General features: G+C 58.2%; 1 protein-coding gene across 1 annotated transcript; it reads left to right on the top strand.

Annotated features, from left to right (window-relative positions):
• Positions 1-711: 711 nt before the first annotated feature.
• Positions 712-16,448, top strand: PDK2 (pyruvate dehydrogenase kinase 2). Its single transcript, XM_006774234.2, has 11 exons — positions 712-924; positions 2,746-2,887; positions 10,198-10,269; positions 10,640-10,824; positions 11,094-11,183; positions 11,384-11,461; positions 13,609-13,685; positions 13,771-13,869; positions 14,038-14,145; positions 14,776-14,889; positions 15,381-16,448. The coding sequence occupies exons 1-11, from the start codon at positions 807-809 to the stop codon at positions 15,519-15,521; spliced, it is 1,224 nt and encodes a 407-aa protein (XP_006774297.1). The 5' UTR covers positions 712-806; the 3' UTR covers positions 15,522-16,448.
• The last annotated feature ends 182 nt before the right edge of the window (positions 16,449-16,630 follow it).

Genomic DNA, 16,630 nt, shown 5'->3' with positions numbered 1-16,630 from the left:
GAGAAAGGGGGCTCCCTGGCTCCCCCAACACAAATCACCTTCTTGGACGTTTCTTCAGGGAAGCCCAGGGCGGAGGAATTGCCTTCTCAGGTCAAATGAGCTGGAGGAGAATAAAAAGTGTTTTGAACTCTGCACTCGTAGCGCTGATGGTAAGGGCTGCCTCGCCTCCGCTGGTGGCTGGGTCTTTGTGTCGTGGGCGGGCTGTGCGACTGTATGAGCGAGTCCGGGGGGCTGCATCCTCCCCCCGAAGTGTGTGAACATTCACAGTCCCTGTCCCCGGGCTGGGAACCCACTGCGGGCGAGCAGGTGGGGATCAGGCTGACACAGGGCCTCTGGGAGCACAGGGACGCGTTGAAAGCCACCCGGGCCGTATCAGGGAAGACAAGACTGGAGGTCCGCGGAGGGAGCGGGAAGGGAAGAGGCGGCGAAGGAGGAGGAGATCACGGGCCTCTGGGACCGAGGGGTTAACCGGCGGCCAGGCTGGGGACCCCGCGGAGGGAGCCGAGGGGGGCGGGCTCTCCGCGCGGCCTGAAGAAAACAACAGGCCGTTCCCAGCCAACCCGGGCGAGGGGGCGGGCCCGGGAGGGAAGCCACGTGCCGGAGCGGGACGCGATTGGCTGTCCCGGAGTTGTTTGTGAGCGACCATTGGCGGCGACGGGGAGCCGCCTCCAGCCGATTGGCCGGGTTTTGGAGGAAGGCCAGGGCCAGGGGAGGAGCGGTGGAACCGCTAGGCCGAGTTGGGCCGAACCGGGCCGAGCGGAGCGCGAGAGCCCGACGCGCGGCCACCCGACCCCGACCCCGCCGCCATGCGCTGGCTCCGCGCGCTGCTGAAGAACGCGTCCCTGGCCGGGGCGCCCAAGTACATCGAGCACTTCAGCAAGTTCTCTCCGTCCCCGCTGTCCATGAAGCAGTTCCTGGACTTCGGTACGGAGTGGGCCCCGCGGGTGCTGGGTGGAGCGGATGGAGGGGTCCCGGCCAAGAAGGATGCACGCGGAAGAGAGAGGCCCTGCTTGACGGGGAAGGGTTGCTGGGAGGGCAGCGGGCAGGAAAGGGTTAACGGGGAGGCAGGGACCACCCGGCCCGAAGGGGTCGCGGGTACCTGGGCTGAAGGGTCCCTGGACTAGACTATTCGTGGGCAGTAGGGGGCGTTGAATAGGGGGAGGGGCCCAGTGTCTTACTGGGCTTTGTGAGGGTCTTGGAGAATAAGGGGCAGTGGATGGGTGCTATTAGGGCAGGAAGGAGGTGGGGGTCCCCGTCCAGGCTTATATAATGGGTCCTGTTGACGCTAAGAGTGGGAGACAGAGAGGAAGTGGGGGGCTGCTGGTGGGGAGCACTAGGAGGTGCGGGCCATCTGGAAGGAGACCTGGGAGGGGTCAGTGAGGAAGGGGCTCTTTCAGAAGATGCCCACAGGAGAGAGGCCCAGACCAGGATCCCTCCACTCACTGAGGGAGCCGGCCCCCCAGCTGTCGCTGTGGGCAAGGACACTTGAAGATCAAATCCCCTTAGGCCTGACTGCCTGTCCCCAGCTGGGCCGGGGCCCAGGGCACCACGAGATGGAGTCAGGCGGCTTGTGCCCACCCGCAGCTGCCTGCCCCTGGGTTCCTAGGCTGGGAACCCCCGCCATCAGGGTTCTGGGGGTGGCTCGAGCCGGAGCAAGGCTGTGCCAGCTGGTCACACCATGTGGGCCCTGTTGGACTATACGTTGTTTGTATGATGCCACCTGGGGATTAGGAGGGGGTGCCCGGGACTCGCAGGACTTGAGGAGACAGTGTCTGGCTCAGGTTACAGCTGCGTCATTGTTGGGAGCGGGCAGGGAGGGGGCAGCCAGGAGACAGAGCACCTGTTTCCTGGACTTGGCCACCTGCCCTGTACCCGTTTGAGCTGCCCCCATGTAGGAAAGCCTCCTGTGCCCACTCGAAACCCCTAGCAGAAGTTTAGTCCAGACTGGATGGACCCCAGTTATACAGATGTCACAGCCGGGAGGGGCTCACAGTAGAGTCTGGTCGACGTGTAGTACAGTGGGGGAAACTGAGGCTTTCAGAAGGATCATGACATGTCCTGAGCGATGGATTTGGAAGCAAAACCTGGACTAGAACCTGGGTCTCCTGACGGTAGCCTGTGGCCTCATTCAGTCCTTCACCATCTTTCCATTTGGAAGCCAAGCCAAGGACCAAGCTATTTGGGTTACCATCCTTTGGCCCTAACTGCCTCACAGGTGGTGGGCAGTAACGCAGGGGCAGCCTACCGTGGTCGTCAAGACCAGTTGGGTGATGCTGGGTTGGGCCAGAGATGATGCTGGGGGCCTGTAGCTGCAATGGTCCAGGAATAACTCCCCTCAGCCAGGGCCCGGGCCTGGGAAGGAATGGATTTCCCAGGCTGCTCTGCTCACCTGGACCAATTTCCCCGAAGTGAGTGTCTGGTAGGAGGGAAAGAAAGAGAAGCAGTGAGGTAACTGAGACCAGGAGAGCAAGCTCCCCATGGGCCTGGGAGTGGATCTGCCCCCTGCTGTTGGCGGAAAGCAGGGTCCAGCTGGGGGTGAGGAGAGGATGCCGCTCCCCGGCGGGTTAGATGGGGTGGTGGGGAGGTCAGAACACTGCAGGCATTGGGAGAGCTGCCTCCTCTGTGCCCGGACCACTTCTCTGAATCCTCAGGAAATGAAGGACTGAATCAACCTGACCCTTGAGACGTCCTCTGGCTCTGACGGTGTGCAGCTTCGTGCGCTCACCTCTTTCTCTCTCCCTCCAGGGTCCAGTAATGCCTGTGAGAAAACCTCCTTCACCTTCCTCAGGCAGGAGCTGCCCGTGCGCCTGGCCAACATCATGAAAGAGATCAACCTGCTTCCTGACCGGGTGCTGGGCACACCCTCGGTGCAGCTGGTACAGAGCTGGTGAGACCCCTGGCCAGGCCCCCACACCGCCCTCCATGGCCAGATGCCCTGGGCTCAGCGATGGAGTCTCCATGCTCCCAGCAGCCTTGACGGAGGCAGGGACAGAGGGGAGGCACAGTGCTCCAGGAGCCTGGGGAGTTACTCAAAGTCAAGCAAAATGCTAGGCCAGAGCAGGGACTGAGATCAGGCTCCCAGCCTCGTGTCTTACCACCCTCCTTTCTCTGGAAAGCCCAGATCCACCTAGGAACCCCCTTTCACTGCCATAACCTCGTCAGGCTAACGTGAGCCTTCGCCCCCAGTCCTGGCCCTGAAACCCCAGCGCCTGCGGGTGATATTCACCAGAGGCAACACTGTGGGAGACAGAAACAGGAAGAAGCCAATCTTCCTATCGACCGAGCTACAAGTCACACTGGTTTGGATGTTGGAAAACACTCAGATCGGCACAGGACCTACACCCAGAGTTTCTGAGGGCAAAGGTCACAAGTTTATTGCACAAAGCAGCAGCACCAGAGGAAAATTCTCGGTAACGCTCACTCAAGAGCTCTGTCCAGGGTTAAGTAACTGGATATTAGCCCGGGCCAGTCGCGTAGAGAATAACTACGTTTACTCTGTAACTGGCCATATAGGTGGCTAATCATGGTTGGTCTTGGGTGCGGAAATCTTGCTCGGTCTGGCTGCTCTGGGTGTGATCAGGCTGTGCTTTCCTTTCGGATTCAGGTGCAACACACCAACCCTGAGCCCAAGGTCAAACTAGGGGAGCCCATGATCTTGGCGGAGGCGGGGTGGCGGGAGGCAGAATAAAAGAAGTCGAATTAAGCACTACATAGAGAGTGGTAGGAACAGTGAGCTGCTGAAGGGTTAATTTTATTTCAGAATAAAAATATTATTTAAAAGGAACACCGGTTGGGGCTTTTTACCCTCATTGAGGAAGTGTAACGTGTTGACTTTGGCATTTGGAAAACACAAAAGAAAGTAGGTAGAAGAGAATGCCAACCACTGCCCTCCACCCCATAACCAAACACTCAGTGCTCTGGCTCAGCTCCATAAGGTTTTATTGGAGCCCTCCTGGTATTTTTTTCTATGCGTAGATCTGCATATGCATGACTTATTCTAATTAAATGAGATGCAATATGGAAGGAAAGTGTTTGTGCACAAAGCCAGGCATCCGGCTGTGCAGAGTGAATGTTAGTTGAACCAGAAAGTTGTAGGGCAGTTGAAATGGGTATGAAAGGCATAGAGGAGGCGATGTGTCACTGGGCCTCGATGAGCTGGATCTAGAAAGAAGGGGAGGGCATCCAGGCCAAAGGAGCTGCTAGTGAGAAGGCATGGAGGCAGGATAGTGCCCAGCAAGGGCATCCGAGAGCTTGTTTTGTGGATGTAGAGCTACTAGGGAAAGCTGTGAAGGTGGGATGGGGGGACAGAGATGATTTTCATGTAGCCCAACCAGGCTACCCCTTGCTGAGCCCTGTCCCTCCCAGGTCCCAGACCTCAGAACCTCAGAGCTTCCCACCGTGGGGCAGCATGGAGGTCATAGGGGGGAGACAGAAGGTGCCATCTGTTCTCTACGCCGTCTCTGGCTCTGTCTGGCTGATTGACTTGGCCGCCTCTCAGCTGATCCCTGACTCCAGGACTTGGCTTCTCAGGCCCTCGCTGGACACTGTGTTCCTGGGAGAGCCAGGGATTGCGGGGAGGCTGGGACAGGGAGCTGCTGAACTGCCCATGACATCCCCAGGGCCCCACAAAGTCCCTTCCTGAAAATCAGCTACACATGTGGGAACTTGGCCTGCCTTCTTCTCTCAGTAATGTCAACTGACAGCAGGAGGGGGTGAAGTTAGACAAGAGAAAACAGCCCCAGTGATGACTCGGCTCAGAGGAGAGCCGGCGAAGGGATTGCTGGAGTGTCTGGCACCCTGGGGAGTCAGCCAGCGGAGGTTGTTGCCAGAACGGGCATTGGCTGCAGCAAGTGAGAGAGGTCTGAGGGAAGGAGGGACTGTCCAGTCAGGACAGGGATGAGGTGGCTGCCTTGAGAGCATGCAGCCCTCCTCCAGGAGAACCCTGCCAGCTTGGGGGATGGGGGCGGTAGAGGTGGGCAGAGTTTGCATGCGAGGAGGGGGATGACCTACCAGGGCGTATGACAAGATGGCCACTAGCTTCAAAGTCTGATGAATAAGGAACAAAACGGAAAAGTCCTGTACAAATACTAGTAGTGGTGGCGGTGGCGGTGGTGGTGGTGGTGAATAGCCAATATGGGGCAATAGCTAATGGAGTTTCTACTCGGCTGGGAGAGGTGCTAGGCAGGAACCAAGAGCAAGAGGAGAAGTCCTGGTTCTAAATGAACCTGATAAATTATTTCAGCTGGACAAACTTCATATAGGGGGCCCTGTTTGGAAGAGACTGGAAGGTGCTGGAAAGCCCTGGGTGTGGCATCAGCAAGCAAGCTTGACTCCGAGGCTTGGCTTTGCTCCTTGCTGGGACCTTAATCCTTGGTATGAACCACGTGGCCTCTCTGAGCCTCGGTTTCCTCATCTGTAAAATGGGGATCCAGGCTGTTTCTAAGGGCCGAGTGCCACTGCTAGATGTGAAAGGGGGAGGGGGGGTCTGTAAACACAGGTGATGCCCCTGGCTTCTCCCCACAGCTCCTCCAGGCAAAGGTTATGGCAGAAGTTCTCTGAGACCATGTAGTGACGATAATGATGACGATGACATAGGAAACAGACCTGGGGGCCTGCTGTGCATCAGAAACTGCTCGAAGTGTGGCCCCGTATTAGCTGTTTAACCTTCACAGCAGCCCTGGGAGGCAGGCCTTGTTACTGTCCCCATTGTATCAACGAGTAACCGAGGTTCAGCGAGATTAGGAACCTTGCCCGAGATCGCTCAGTCCTTTGGAGAGCTCGGATTCCCACCGAGGCTGGGTGCGCTGGAGGCTGCATTCTTGAAGGGAAAGGCAGAGGGCTGCGTTCTGGGCGGTGGCCTGGGGTCAGATTCCACATCACAGTTGGTGGGAAAGGAGGATTTACGTCACAGGACCTTGCTTGATGGCTAGTGTTGCTGGAGCACAGACAGGGCAGCCTTGACTCCTCTAGGATGAAGGACAGCCTGAGGGAGGGTGCGGAGTCGGCGGGGAAATGGAGGGTACGGGAAAGTAGCAGAGTCGAATCCGATGACAGCGAGTCACTAATGAGAGTCTTTGCCAGGGAGAGGGGTGGGAGGTCATATTGCAGGTCAGCACCTTAGGAACCTCCCTTGTGGGTCAGCAAGGTGTATGGATGCCAAACCCCACCTGCGGAGGACCCTCCCCCCCCGCCCATCCCCCCGCAGGAAAATGTCCTGGCCCTTGAAGAGAATAGCCACCATCAGCACAGGCTCCCACAGCCACAGCCCGCTCTGCCAGGCCCGGGCTGGGGCTTTAGCCAAGCCCTCCCGTTGGCTCCCTCAGCCACTCCTTATGTAATCAGAGTGGAAACTAGCGACTGCATCATCTCTGAGTGCCACTGCTGTGAGCCCCATTTTGCAGATGGGGACCTGAATGGCTCAAGTCTGCCTGGTCAGGGTCTCCACCCCCCACCCTTTCATAGGGTGACTTCCAGGTGCAGGACACATCAGCCCCTCTCCCCTCCCCAACGCCCATTGCCTGTCCACACCCTTGTCCCCAGAGGCATGGACACTAATGCACAAGACACACACACTCTCACACACCCACGGGCACACAGACTTACACATACTCCACACGCATCAGCGCTGCCTCCTTCCATACAAGGCTCTGGGCACCTCTCCCCGATGCACACTCATTCCAACATTGCTGCGCACATATACATGCCCACACTCCCTCCTCCTCCTCTCTGGCATTCCACCCCTTCTCCCTCCCCTGTCCAGGCTGAACTGGCTAGAAAGCCTCTAAAGGCAGGGTTTGGGCGTGTGCGTGCGTGCGTGTGTGTGTGTGTGTGTGCGTGTGCGTGTGCGTGTGTGTGTGTGCGTGTGTGTGTGTGTGTGTGCGTGTGTGTGTGTGTGTGTAGGAGGGGGAGCTCCAGATCTCACTAGGGGAGTCTTGGCGGCCTTGTTTACAGCTGAGGTTGGCAGGCCCGGCCCTCCCTAAGCATACGCGGCCCCCACGCTGCCTGTGCTGCCTGCCAGGGTGTAAACCGGAAGTGACGCACCTGTCATTGCACCGCTGCTTTCAGGCCTCCCGTGTCCAAGCCCGGTTCTTTCTCGGGCCCTCAGAGGGCTGTGCAGCCCAGGAGCCAGCGTGGCTCCAGCACCAGTGTCTTGTCCTTAGGACCAAGATCTAGCCCTGACCCTTGTGTGTACCAGGCCCTTGCAGGGCTTCAGGCCAAGACTGGGGTCCCCTGGGAAAATCCTCATCCCCTGCTCTCCCGTCCAAGAGTACACCCAGAACCACTCCCCTGCAGGAGTGGCCCCGTGAGGGAGGCAGGCAAGGAGCCTGAACCCTGCTTCAGTCCAGGAGACTAAGGCCTGGGGCTGGCAGCTCTCCCCATCCTGGCCCTGCCCATTGCCAGTCTCTTCTGGTGCCCTTTGCTGTACTTCATTGCCCATGTGGCCAGGCCCCTTTCTGCCCTCTACGGTTCAGTAGGCAGCCACGAGGGGCGGTGCTTGCAACTAGAGCACTAACCCTACCCCTGGGCACTGACCTCCCTGCTCCTGGCCAAGTACCACCAAGCTGGCCAGGACCTCTAGCTCCCACCCCTCCCTCTCTGCCTGCCCTCTGGGTCTTGGGAAGGGATTCCAGGGCCCCCACTCTCCAGCTGGTCTGCTCCCCTTCCTCTCTCTACCTGTCCCCAGCATTGCACACTTGCAGGCCCCCTCCCCAAGCCCCTCTCTGTGCAAGAATCATGTGAACACAAAGCTTGATGCTGGGCATGATGAGGGAACAAGGAACTGGAGTCACACAGGCCTGCGAGAGAGGAACCTCCGTTTGCAGGTTAACTTCCTCACCTATGAAAAGGGGCAGCAGCAGCTACCTGTGGGGTGATGGTGGAGGTTGCCGTGGGAAGCAGGGAAGCATGGAGCAGAGCCCTGGCACAGGGCCGGTGCCCAGGAACTGCTGCCTGCCATGACCAGCACCATCGGCATTGCTGTTAGGACCAGTGTGCATGGGGCGCAGTTGGCCGTGTGGTGTGGGCTTGACGTCAGACCGACCTGGGTTTGAATTCCAGCGCAGCTGCTTACTGTGTGGCCAGGGGCCTCTCCCCTGCCCTCTCTCAGCTGGTTTCCTTGTCTGCAAAAAGGGGGACATACTGCAGGTCCTTGGAAACTTTGGGTCATTCTTTGTCATTTCATTATAACATCGATGAGATGCTGTAGGAATTTAACTCTTGTGTGTATCACGTAGCCTCTGGTAAAACTGGTTTCGCTATCCCTGCTTTGCTTAAGGTGACAGAACATATGACAGCGTTAAGTGAGGACTTACTGAACTGTATGCTCACCAAGGTGACTTGGAGGTGAGGGGCCCCGCGTAGACTCTGAGCACAGGTGTGCACTAGCGGGCACGGTGTCAGCGTTGGCTGTTAGTATTCTCCAGGGAGACAGGGTGAGGCCTTAGGAGTGCCACTCTGCCCGCCGGGGCTGCAGGGATGGGCCGATCTCTTCTCTCTGGGATACCCTGTCTTCTGCTCTCTGTGCTGCCACCTGAGGAGCACGGGGCGCACTAGGCAGGGACAGCCCAGTGCCTGATAGCACTGGCTGCCCAGAGCATGATGGGGGAAAGCATGGTGTGTTCAGAGCCTGTGCCCAGGAGGAGGGTGTCACATGCCACCTGGGGACTCAGGATGCACTCAGCTGCTGACAGGGTTTGACCCACCGGACATGTAGAGAGCGCTCACTGTGTACTGGGCACTGAGCTAATTATCACATTTAATCCCGACAAGAAGCAGTGATAGCATTTAGTATAAACCTCCCACCCCCGCCCCTTCTGATGAGGAGACCCAAGCCCAGAGAGGCTCCGTGACTTACCCAGGGCCACACAGCCCAAGGAGCAAAAGCCAGGAATGGGACCCTGCAGAGCCAGCTCCAAAACTAGCTCTCTTAAATTCTCGCCTGCCTTTTTATTTTTTTTAAACATAGATTTTTTTTTTATTGATTTCAGAGAGGAAGGGAGAGGGAGAGAGAGATAGAAACATCAATGATGAGAGAGAATCATTGATCGGCTGCCTCCTGAATGCCCCCTAGTGGGGATTGAGCCAGCAACTGGGGCATGTGCCCTTGCTAGAATCGAACCCGGGACCCTTCAGTCCTCAGGCTGATGCTCTACCCACTGAGCCAAACCTGCTAGGGCTCTCTCCCGTCTGAAGCAAGAGAGGGAGGAGCCTTTTCTGAGAGGCTGGTAGGCCCCAGGGGCCCTCCCTGCTCAGGGCCATGGGTAGCCCTCCTTCCTATTGGCTCGAAGTGTTTCTGCCAGAGAGAGGCTCAGCTCTCCGCCTCCCCCAGTAGAACAAGCTGCAAGAGGCATGTTAGCGGGGAAACTGGGTGTCCTGGCTCAGGGGAGCAGGGAACAGTGGCTCCAGATCGGTACCACCTTCTGCCACAGGTCGCCCTGACTCCCTTGCAGCAGCTAGCCTCCTGCTGTCCCTGAGTTAGGGCTTCCCAGCACTCGCCTTGGTTACCAGCTCTTTCTAGAGCCTCGGGAAGCTGGCCTCCTGACCAGGCCTGCAGATGGAGGCACCACTCCTGCTGGGCCCTTCGGAGGGGAGTGAGCACTCAGGCTTGTCAGAGCTGGGCCTGCCCACCCCACCCCCAGTTCTTCCCAGCTCCCATTTAATCCAGTTCCCTGGCAGATGGCACGGCTCCTGGTGCCCAGCTCAAGCCCGCCAAACCCCGAGTCGGGGGTATGGTCTCTCCTCCTCCTCACTCGGCCCCCTCTCTGGGGGAGCCCATGGCCTGCAACACCTGTGGGCAGACAGTCTCCAGGATGGGACTCAGGAGGTAGAGTGACTTGCCCCAGCCTCCTCTCACTGCCAGCCCTTGTGTCCCGTGCCCCATCTGGGCCCCAGTCTCCTAATCCTGGAGACCCTCTGGATGGATGGTCTGCAAGGCCCTTCTGAGACTCCTGTTCTAGGATCCCAAAGCAAAGGTGCTCGAAGGGGGACCATCACGTTGGAGGTTTTCTTGCATAACTCACTGTTGTCAGGGAGACTCATGCACATGGAGGAAGAGGGTTTGTGATGCAGCTTGTCAGCGAGCACAGCTCCATGCGGTGCCCACACGAGGGACAAAACCCGGGCGGGGGCAGCTGAGTCGGGTGGGAAGGGGGCCCGCCCAGAGCTGAGGCGATGTCTCCCCCTGTTCCCTGCCCACAGGTATGTCCAGAGCCTCCTGGACATCATGGTGTTTCTGGACAAGGACCCAGAGGACCAACGCACCCTGAGCCAGTGAGTGAGGGCCCTGTTGGGGGCGGGAGGGCAGGTGTAGGCGAGCGGCATCTATGGTCATGGTCCCAGGGGCAGGATGGAAGTGCGGACAGGATGGAAGACATGACCCCTGCTCTCAGGATATCCAATCTGACGGGGGAGACAGCTCCTGTCCTCGGGGCGCCCTGAGTCTGATGGGGGAGCTCCCAGGCAGTCAGGCAGGCAGCGGGAAGGTCAGTGAGGGCTTCGGGAGGAATGGGGTGGGTGCTGTGTGACCATCGGGTTGAGAAGGGTTGAGTGGGTGACCGTGGCGAGGAGGCCAGACGCAGAGAGTCTGAGGGTGTCTCTAGGCTGGGCCTGGGTGGGGGCCAACATCTGCCCTCCCCCGCAGGTTCACCGAGGCCCTGGTCACCATCCGGAACCGCCACAACGACGTGGTGCCCACCATGGCACAGGGCGTGCTCGAGTACAAGGACGCCTACGGCGACGACCCCGTGTCCAACCAGAACATCCAGTACTTCCTGGACCGCTTCTACCTCAGCCGCATCTCCATCCGCATGCTCATCAACCAGCACAGTGAGCAGGGGGCGGGGGCGGCGGGGGGGGCGGTCATGGCAGCGTGAGATCCATCGTTTTAACTGTTTACAGAATCAGGCCACCCCTTTAAAAAGTGTTCAGTGTGTTATTCGTAAAACTCTCACTGGAGGGATCGATCAGAGGAGAGAGGACAGGAGGGTGGGGAGGGGGGCAGCTTTAGGGTCAGAGACGTTAGGAGTAGGGGTAGAGAGTGGAGAGCCCTGGGGAGGAGGGAGAGCCCCAACAGCAGCTCCCTCCTTCCCCCGCAGCCCTGATCTTTGACGGCAGCACCAACCCAGCCCACCCCAAACACATCGGCAGCATCGACCCCAACTGTTGCATCTCTGAGGTGGTGAAAGGTGAGCCTTCCCCATGCGCCTGGTCCCCAGAGGAGCCCAGGGACCCCACCAAGCTTCCCTGGCCAGAGGGTGACCCATTCCCCAGTGGGTGGGGGCCACATCCCCCTGGGTTTAGTGTTAGGGATGCCCAGTGTTGGTGCCAAGAAGACTGCTTGCTGGGTGAGCCCCCCATTCCCTGGATGACCCCTCTCTTCTCTCAGATGCCTATGACATGGCCAAGCTCCTGTGTGACAAGTACTACATGGCATCACCTGATCTGGAGATCCAGGAGATCAACGGTGAGTGAGCAAAGCTGCGTGTGTGTGTGTGTGTGTGTGTCCAAGGGCTGGGACTGGGAGTTAGGAAATGAACTGTAATCTGGATAGGGGAGGAGCAGAGCTATTTTTTATTAGTATTATTATTCACTTGGTAAATACAGAGCTTTACAGTTGCCTTGTGACGTTAATTTGAGTCGATAAAGCTATTGTCAATCCCAGCTGCATGTCTTTTTCCGTGCGGACAAGGTGAACCTGCGTTCATCCAGCAGTAAACATAGCAGGCAAGGTCCCTGTGCTGATGGAGCTGCCATTCTTGGTGCCGGGAGGTTGAGGAATGAAGCCTTTGTCCAGTGAACAAACAGTATACAAGACACTTTCATATCATGTGAAGGGACTGGCAGGAAACACAATGGGGTCACGTGACGGTGATGGGCAGAATGGTGGATTAGCTGGGCTGTTAGTTAGTCTGGCTGCCTTCCCAGAATCCAAATAACAGGGGCTTAATTATGGAAGAGGTTTCCCTCTCCGGCCTGGAGAAGGGGACGGGGAAGGCAGGGCCCAAACACATCATTTCCCTAAGTCACCTGGCTACCCAGCCGCAAGGGACACAGAGAATTCGTCTCTAGCTGGGTAGCCATGTGCCAGTGAAAGCCCTGGGGGAGGGGTATCTATTAGTGAATGAGGGAGGGAAGAATGGCTCCAGAGCACAGTGACAGCGTCCTACTTGGGACAGGGCAGTCAAGGACCAGAAGGAGCAGTGCTGGGGCTCGGAGATCGCAGGGGTGACGGGCTGGAGAGAGGCTGGGCGTGCCGGACCCGTGGGCCACGGACAGCAGCTGGGCTTTTGAGTGCAGCAGGAGCCATTGGAGGGTTTGTAGCACCGGTGATGACAGGATCTGACAGCTTACATTCTAAAGATATTTAGAGGAGGCAGAGAGGACGCTGGAAGAGCAGCTAAGAGGTCACTGCAGGAATCCAGGCAAGGGCAGGGGAAGGCCTCAGAGGTGAGAAGTAGAGGGTGGGTTTGATAAATATCTTGGAGATAGTGGTGTCAGGGCTTGTTGAGAGCCGGGGAGGACAGGAGAGGAGGATCAGGGACCTGGGAGCTACCTCTACCCCTCCCCCAGCTGCCCCTCAGCCACGCCCTGCCCGTGTGCCAGAAATCTGAGGTGTTTCGTGCCCTGTACCCGACAGTCACCTGCCTATATCCTAATGTTCGCTAAGGCCCAGTTCAAGTCCAGCTCCTCTGAAAGCCTTCCCAGGCCTCCCAGAGAAGCCAGCGGGCCCCGGCCCGTCCCCGTGTACCTCTGTATTGCTGTTTGAATTACCTGGGGACCAAGACCTAAGGGCAGAGGCAGCCCACTTCACTTTGGTATCCAGCCCAGGGCTTGGCTTACAGCTCTGGGTACAACACCTGATGTGAAAGTCAGTTGTGTGTTTCTCGGTCTAGACTTGCATTTCTAAGAGGGTACGGCTGAATTTTATTTCTCTTTATGTCCTCACTGCCCAGCACAGGGCCTGAGAGCCCTTCATTCCTTGATCCATTGCACATTTATTGAGCTCCTGCTACCTACAAATCTCTGTGCCAGACACCAGGGGAAAATGCTGTCCCTAACACCAAGAAAATCCAGGCTACAGTGATTCTCGGGAAACGGGACTGATGTAGGCATCACCTGGGCAGTACCCTGCCCTCTCCCCCAGGGTGAAAGCAGGGGGTTCTGGTGTCCAGGTGAATGCTAGGGGGCTGGGTACAGGAGAGATGGATACTAAATGATACTTAAATGATGAATAGATGGATAGATAAACGGGTGAATGGAAGGGTGGAGATATACTCTGTGAATGAATAGATAGATGGAAAGGATAGATGTTTGAGCAGACGCATAGACTGAAGGACCATTGGATGGCTGAATGGACAGTGGGTGAGTAGATAGAGGAATTAGTGGATATTGAATGGACAGGATGGATGGATAGATAGACGATGGACATTGTATAATGTATGGTACTATATGGATAGATGGTTGAATGGACCCTGAGTGAATGGGTAGATGGATGAGTGAATGCTCGGTGAATTGAGCAGCAGATGGATGGTTAATGGATGGTGGTTGAGTGCTGGGTGCTGGATGCTGGGTGAATGCATTTCCTAATCATTGGTCTTGATTTCCCCGCAGCATCCGACTCTAAACAGCCAATTCACATGGTCTATGTCCCCTCCCATCTCTACCACATGCTTTTTGAACTCTTCAAGGTGAGGCAGCTGAGATAGCACTTTGTGGGGTTGGAGGCGGCCAGGGCTCGGCTTCTCTCACTCATCCTTCCCTCTCCCTCCACAGAATGCCATGCGAGCGACCGTGGAAAGCCATGAATCCAGCCTCGTTCTCCCTCCTGTCAAGGTCATGGTGGCCTTGGGAGAGGAAGACCTGTCCATCAAAGTATGTAAGCCTTGACTTTGTGGGGAAGTAGGAGGCACTTCCCTCCTGCCAGGAGGTGGGCTTGGGAAGACTCTGGGGGTGGGGAAACCCAGGAGAAGATCGAGGGGGTCAGGGGGTGCGGGGGTGTGGAAAACAGGCTGGAGAGCCCCCATGTCTCATCTCCCCTAGATGAGTGACCGAGGTGGGGGTGTCCCCTTGAGGAAGATTGAACAACTCTTCAGCTACATGTACTCCACAGCACCCACCCCCCAGCCTGGCACGGGGGGCACCCCATTGGTGAGATGGCTTCGTTCAGCTCCCCTCCTGCCCCTAAAGGATCCTGCCTCTTCCTCTCTCCTCAAACTGTCACCCTCCCTCTCTCGCTTCCTTCTCTCTCAGGGTCTCCCCATTCTCACGTGGCTGTGTGTGGTGTCCGTCACCTCTCCCGAGGCTGGGCCCCTGCTCCTCCTGTCTCTGCCCAGCCTGCCCCTCCCTACCTATCTGTGGGTCTGTCCGTCACCCTTCCTCAGTTCTCCCTCCCCCATGTCTCTCCTCCCAAAGTTACTAACCATTTGTTCAACTCAGCACCTCCCTGTCCATTCCCAGGGGAGTAGGCAGAGCTGGGTTTGGGAAACAGATTCAGAGGAGCCCCAGGACCTGTCCAGATCCCCCGGCTGCCAGGACCTAGCTCCTCCCCTTGCCCTGCTAACGCCCCTACACCCACAGTGCCGCCTCAGCTCCCCCCCACCCCCAGACTGACCTTCGTCACCCCATAGCTCCTGTCTTGCCCCAGAGACTCCTGTCTTTTGTGTCCCCTCCCATCTGAGTTCTGGGGACCCCTTGCATGACCCCAGCTCAGCACCCCTCAGTATACCTGTCGCTGCAGCGCCAGCCTCCTCATCACACTCCCGTCCTGTCCGCTTGCAGGCTGGCTTCGGGTACGGGCTCCCCATTTCCCGCCTCTATGCCAAGTACTTCCAGGGGGACCTGCAGCTCTTCTCCATGGAGGGCTTTGGGACGGACGCCGTCATCTATCTCAAGGTGAGGGTCCCTGCCTGCTGAGCGTGTTAGATTCCTTTTCCATCCCTCCAGCCCTTGCCCAGTTCCAGACAGAATCAGAGCAAAGCTACAGGCCCCCAGGCCCCAGACGCTCCCACCCTGACAGGCAGTTTCAGGGAGTCCGTGGTCCGTGACTAAGACCCTGCTCTGGGGACGCTGACTTGTCAGACCCAGACGGAAGGCGGGTGGCCATAGAGAATCTGTCATTCGGCTCAGGAGGACATGGAGGCCCAGAGCTGATGACCTTCAAGAACACTCGGCCCAGCCTCCTCGAATGGGCAGGAGCAAGACACAGAGGGACAGGCCCTTGGGGGTCTCCCTGGGCCAGGCTGGGTTGTCTCAGCATGTCTGGCACTTGGCGGGGCCGATAGAGTCAGTGGCCAGCACAGTCCGCCCTGGGGCCTGGGTGGACTGCTGAGCAGTGGGCAGGCGCGGGCGGGGCAGTGGGCGAGGCTGAGCCTGACACTCCCCAGGCCCTGTCCACGGACTCGGTGGAGCGCCTGCCCGTCTACAACAAGTCTGCCTGGCGCCACTACCAGACCATCCAGGAGGCCGGCGACTGGTGCGTCCCCAGCACGGAGCCCAAGAACACGTCCACGTACCGTGTCACTTAGGGGCCAGGGCACCTCTGCACCTGAGAGGATGGACTGCTTGCTGCCTCTGGGACCGGCCACCACGGCTGCCCTCCCCGTCCCCTGCCCCCAGGTGGGGAGACTCCCCAATGACCAGCTCCTGTCTCTATGGAAGTCACGGCGGTGACCAGGCTGTGGTGACCCCTAAGTGCCAATCTGTCTGTCTGTCTGGAGATTCTGAGGTGGTCTCCCCAGTGTCCAATCTCTGGGAGATCCCTGAGGATTGGGGGATGTCTCCACCTGCTGGGGTGTCCCCATGGCAGTCCTGATACCAGAGCTGCCATTTTTCTGCCAGGGTCCCCCTCACCGCCCTCCACAGCCTGGTCTTCCAAACAGATGCCCCTGCCTGCCTTTTCCCCTTAGTCTGCCCAGGCACCCCAGCCCTGGTCCGTGTCAGCAGTAGGAAAGGGTCCCCCAGATCTCGGTGGTGTGTGGGGAAAGGGGTTGCACCCTTGGACCCCTGGGTGGGACCTGGCCTGGCAGCTTCACCCTCCACTCTGAGCTTGAGGTCCAGGTTAGGAGGGAAGGGGTTCTTACCAGGACCTCACCCCTAAAGTGGAGGAGCCTGGGAGGACCCTGAGGTACACGCCCAGCCGGCTGCTGGAAGCAGGGGCCCCAGCAGTATTTCTGCCGCCTCCCAAGCCCTTCCCTGCACGTCCTAACATGCACACGCCCACCTGCCCACCTCACATCCACACCGTCCACCTGAGCTCCACCCCAGCTCCCACTGTGCCCAGACATGTGCATGCCTGGGGTGGCGTTCTCCCTAATACTCTGTGTACATAGCTAGTTTTATAGCCCCGAGTGTCCCCACCCTCCCCCTTAGCACACGGGGGGTTAAAGTTGTGTGCTCTTCCCAGTGGCTGTGATGGTGACAGGGACATCCACAGTAAAGAGATGCAATGAGAATTCGGCCTGGCTGCTTTCCTGCCGGGCGGGAGGGGGGGATCCACAGGACAAACAAAAGACAAGTGCGTGCAGACTGCAGCCCCTGTGACCAGCATATGACACGCTCGGGATGGCCGGACAGCCCAGGGCATGACTTGGTGTTACCACAAGGACAGAGCCCAGGCCAGCCCCCAGCCAGGAAG

Source organism: Myotis davidii, unplaced genomic scaffold (assembly GCF_000327345.1).
Source record: "Myotis davidii unplaced genomic scaffold, ASM32734v1 scaffold327, whole genome shotgun sequence".
Lineage (NCBI taxonomy): Eukaryota > Metazoa > Chordata > Mammalia > Chiroptera > Vespertilionidae > Myotis > Myotis davidii.
This window is presented reverse-complemented; position numbering and strand designations above follow the sequence as displayed.

Excerpts from the sequence above, each read along its gene's own strand:
- PDK2 (XM_006774234.2), top strand. The coding sequence starts at position 807 with ATGCGCTGGCTCCGCGCGCTGCTGAAGAACGCGTCCCTGGCCGGGGCG. Across the intron at positions 11,184-11,383 it reads CATCTCTGAGGTGGTGAAAG|ATGCCTATGACATGGCCAAG; the intron begins GTGAGCCTTCCC and ends CTCTTCTCTCAG. Across the intron at positions 11,462-13,608 it reads GGAGATCCAGGAGATCAACG|CATCCGACTCTAAACAGCCA; the intron begins GTGAGTGAGCAA and ends ATTTCCCCGCAG.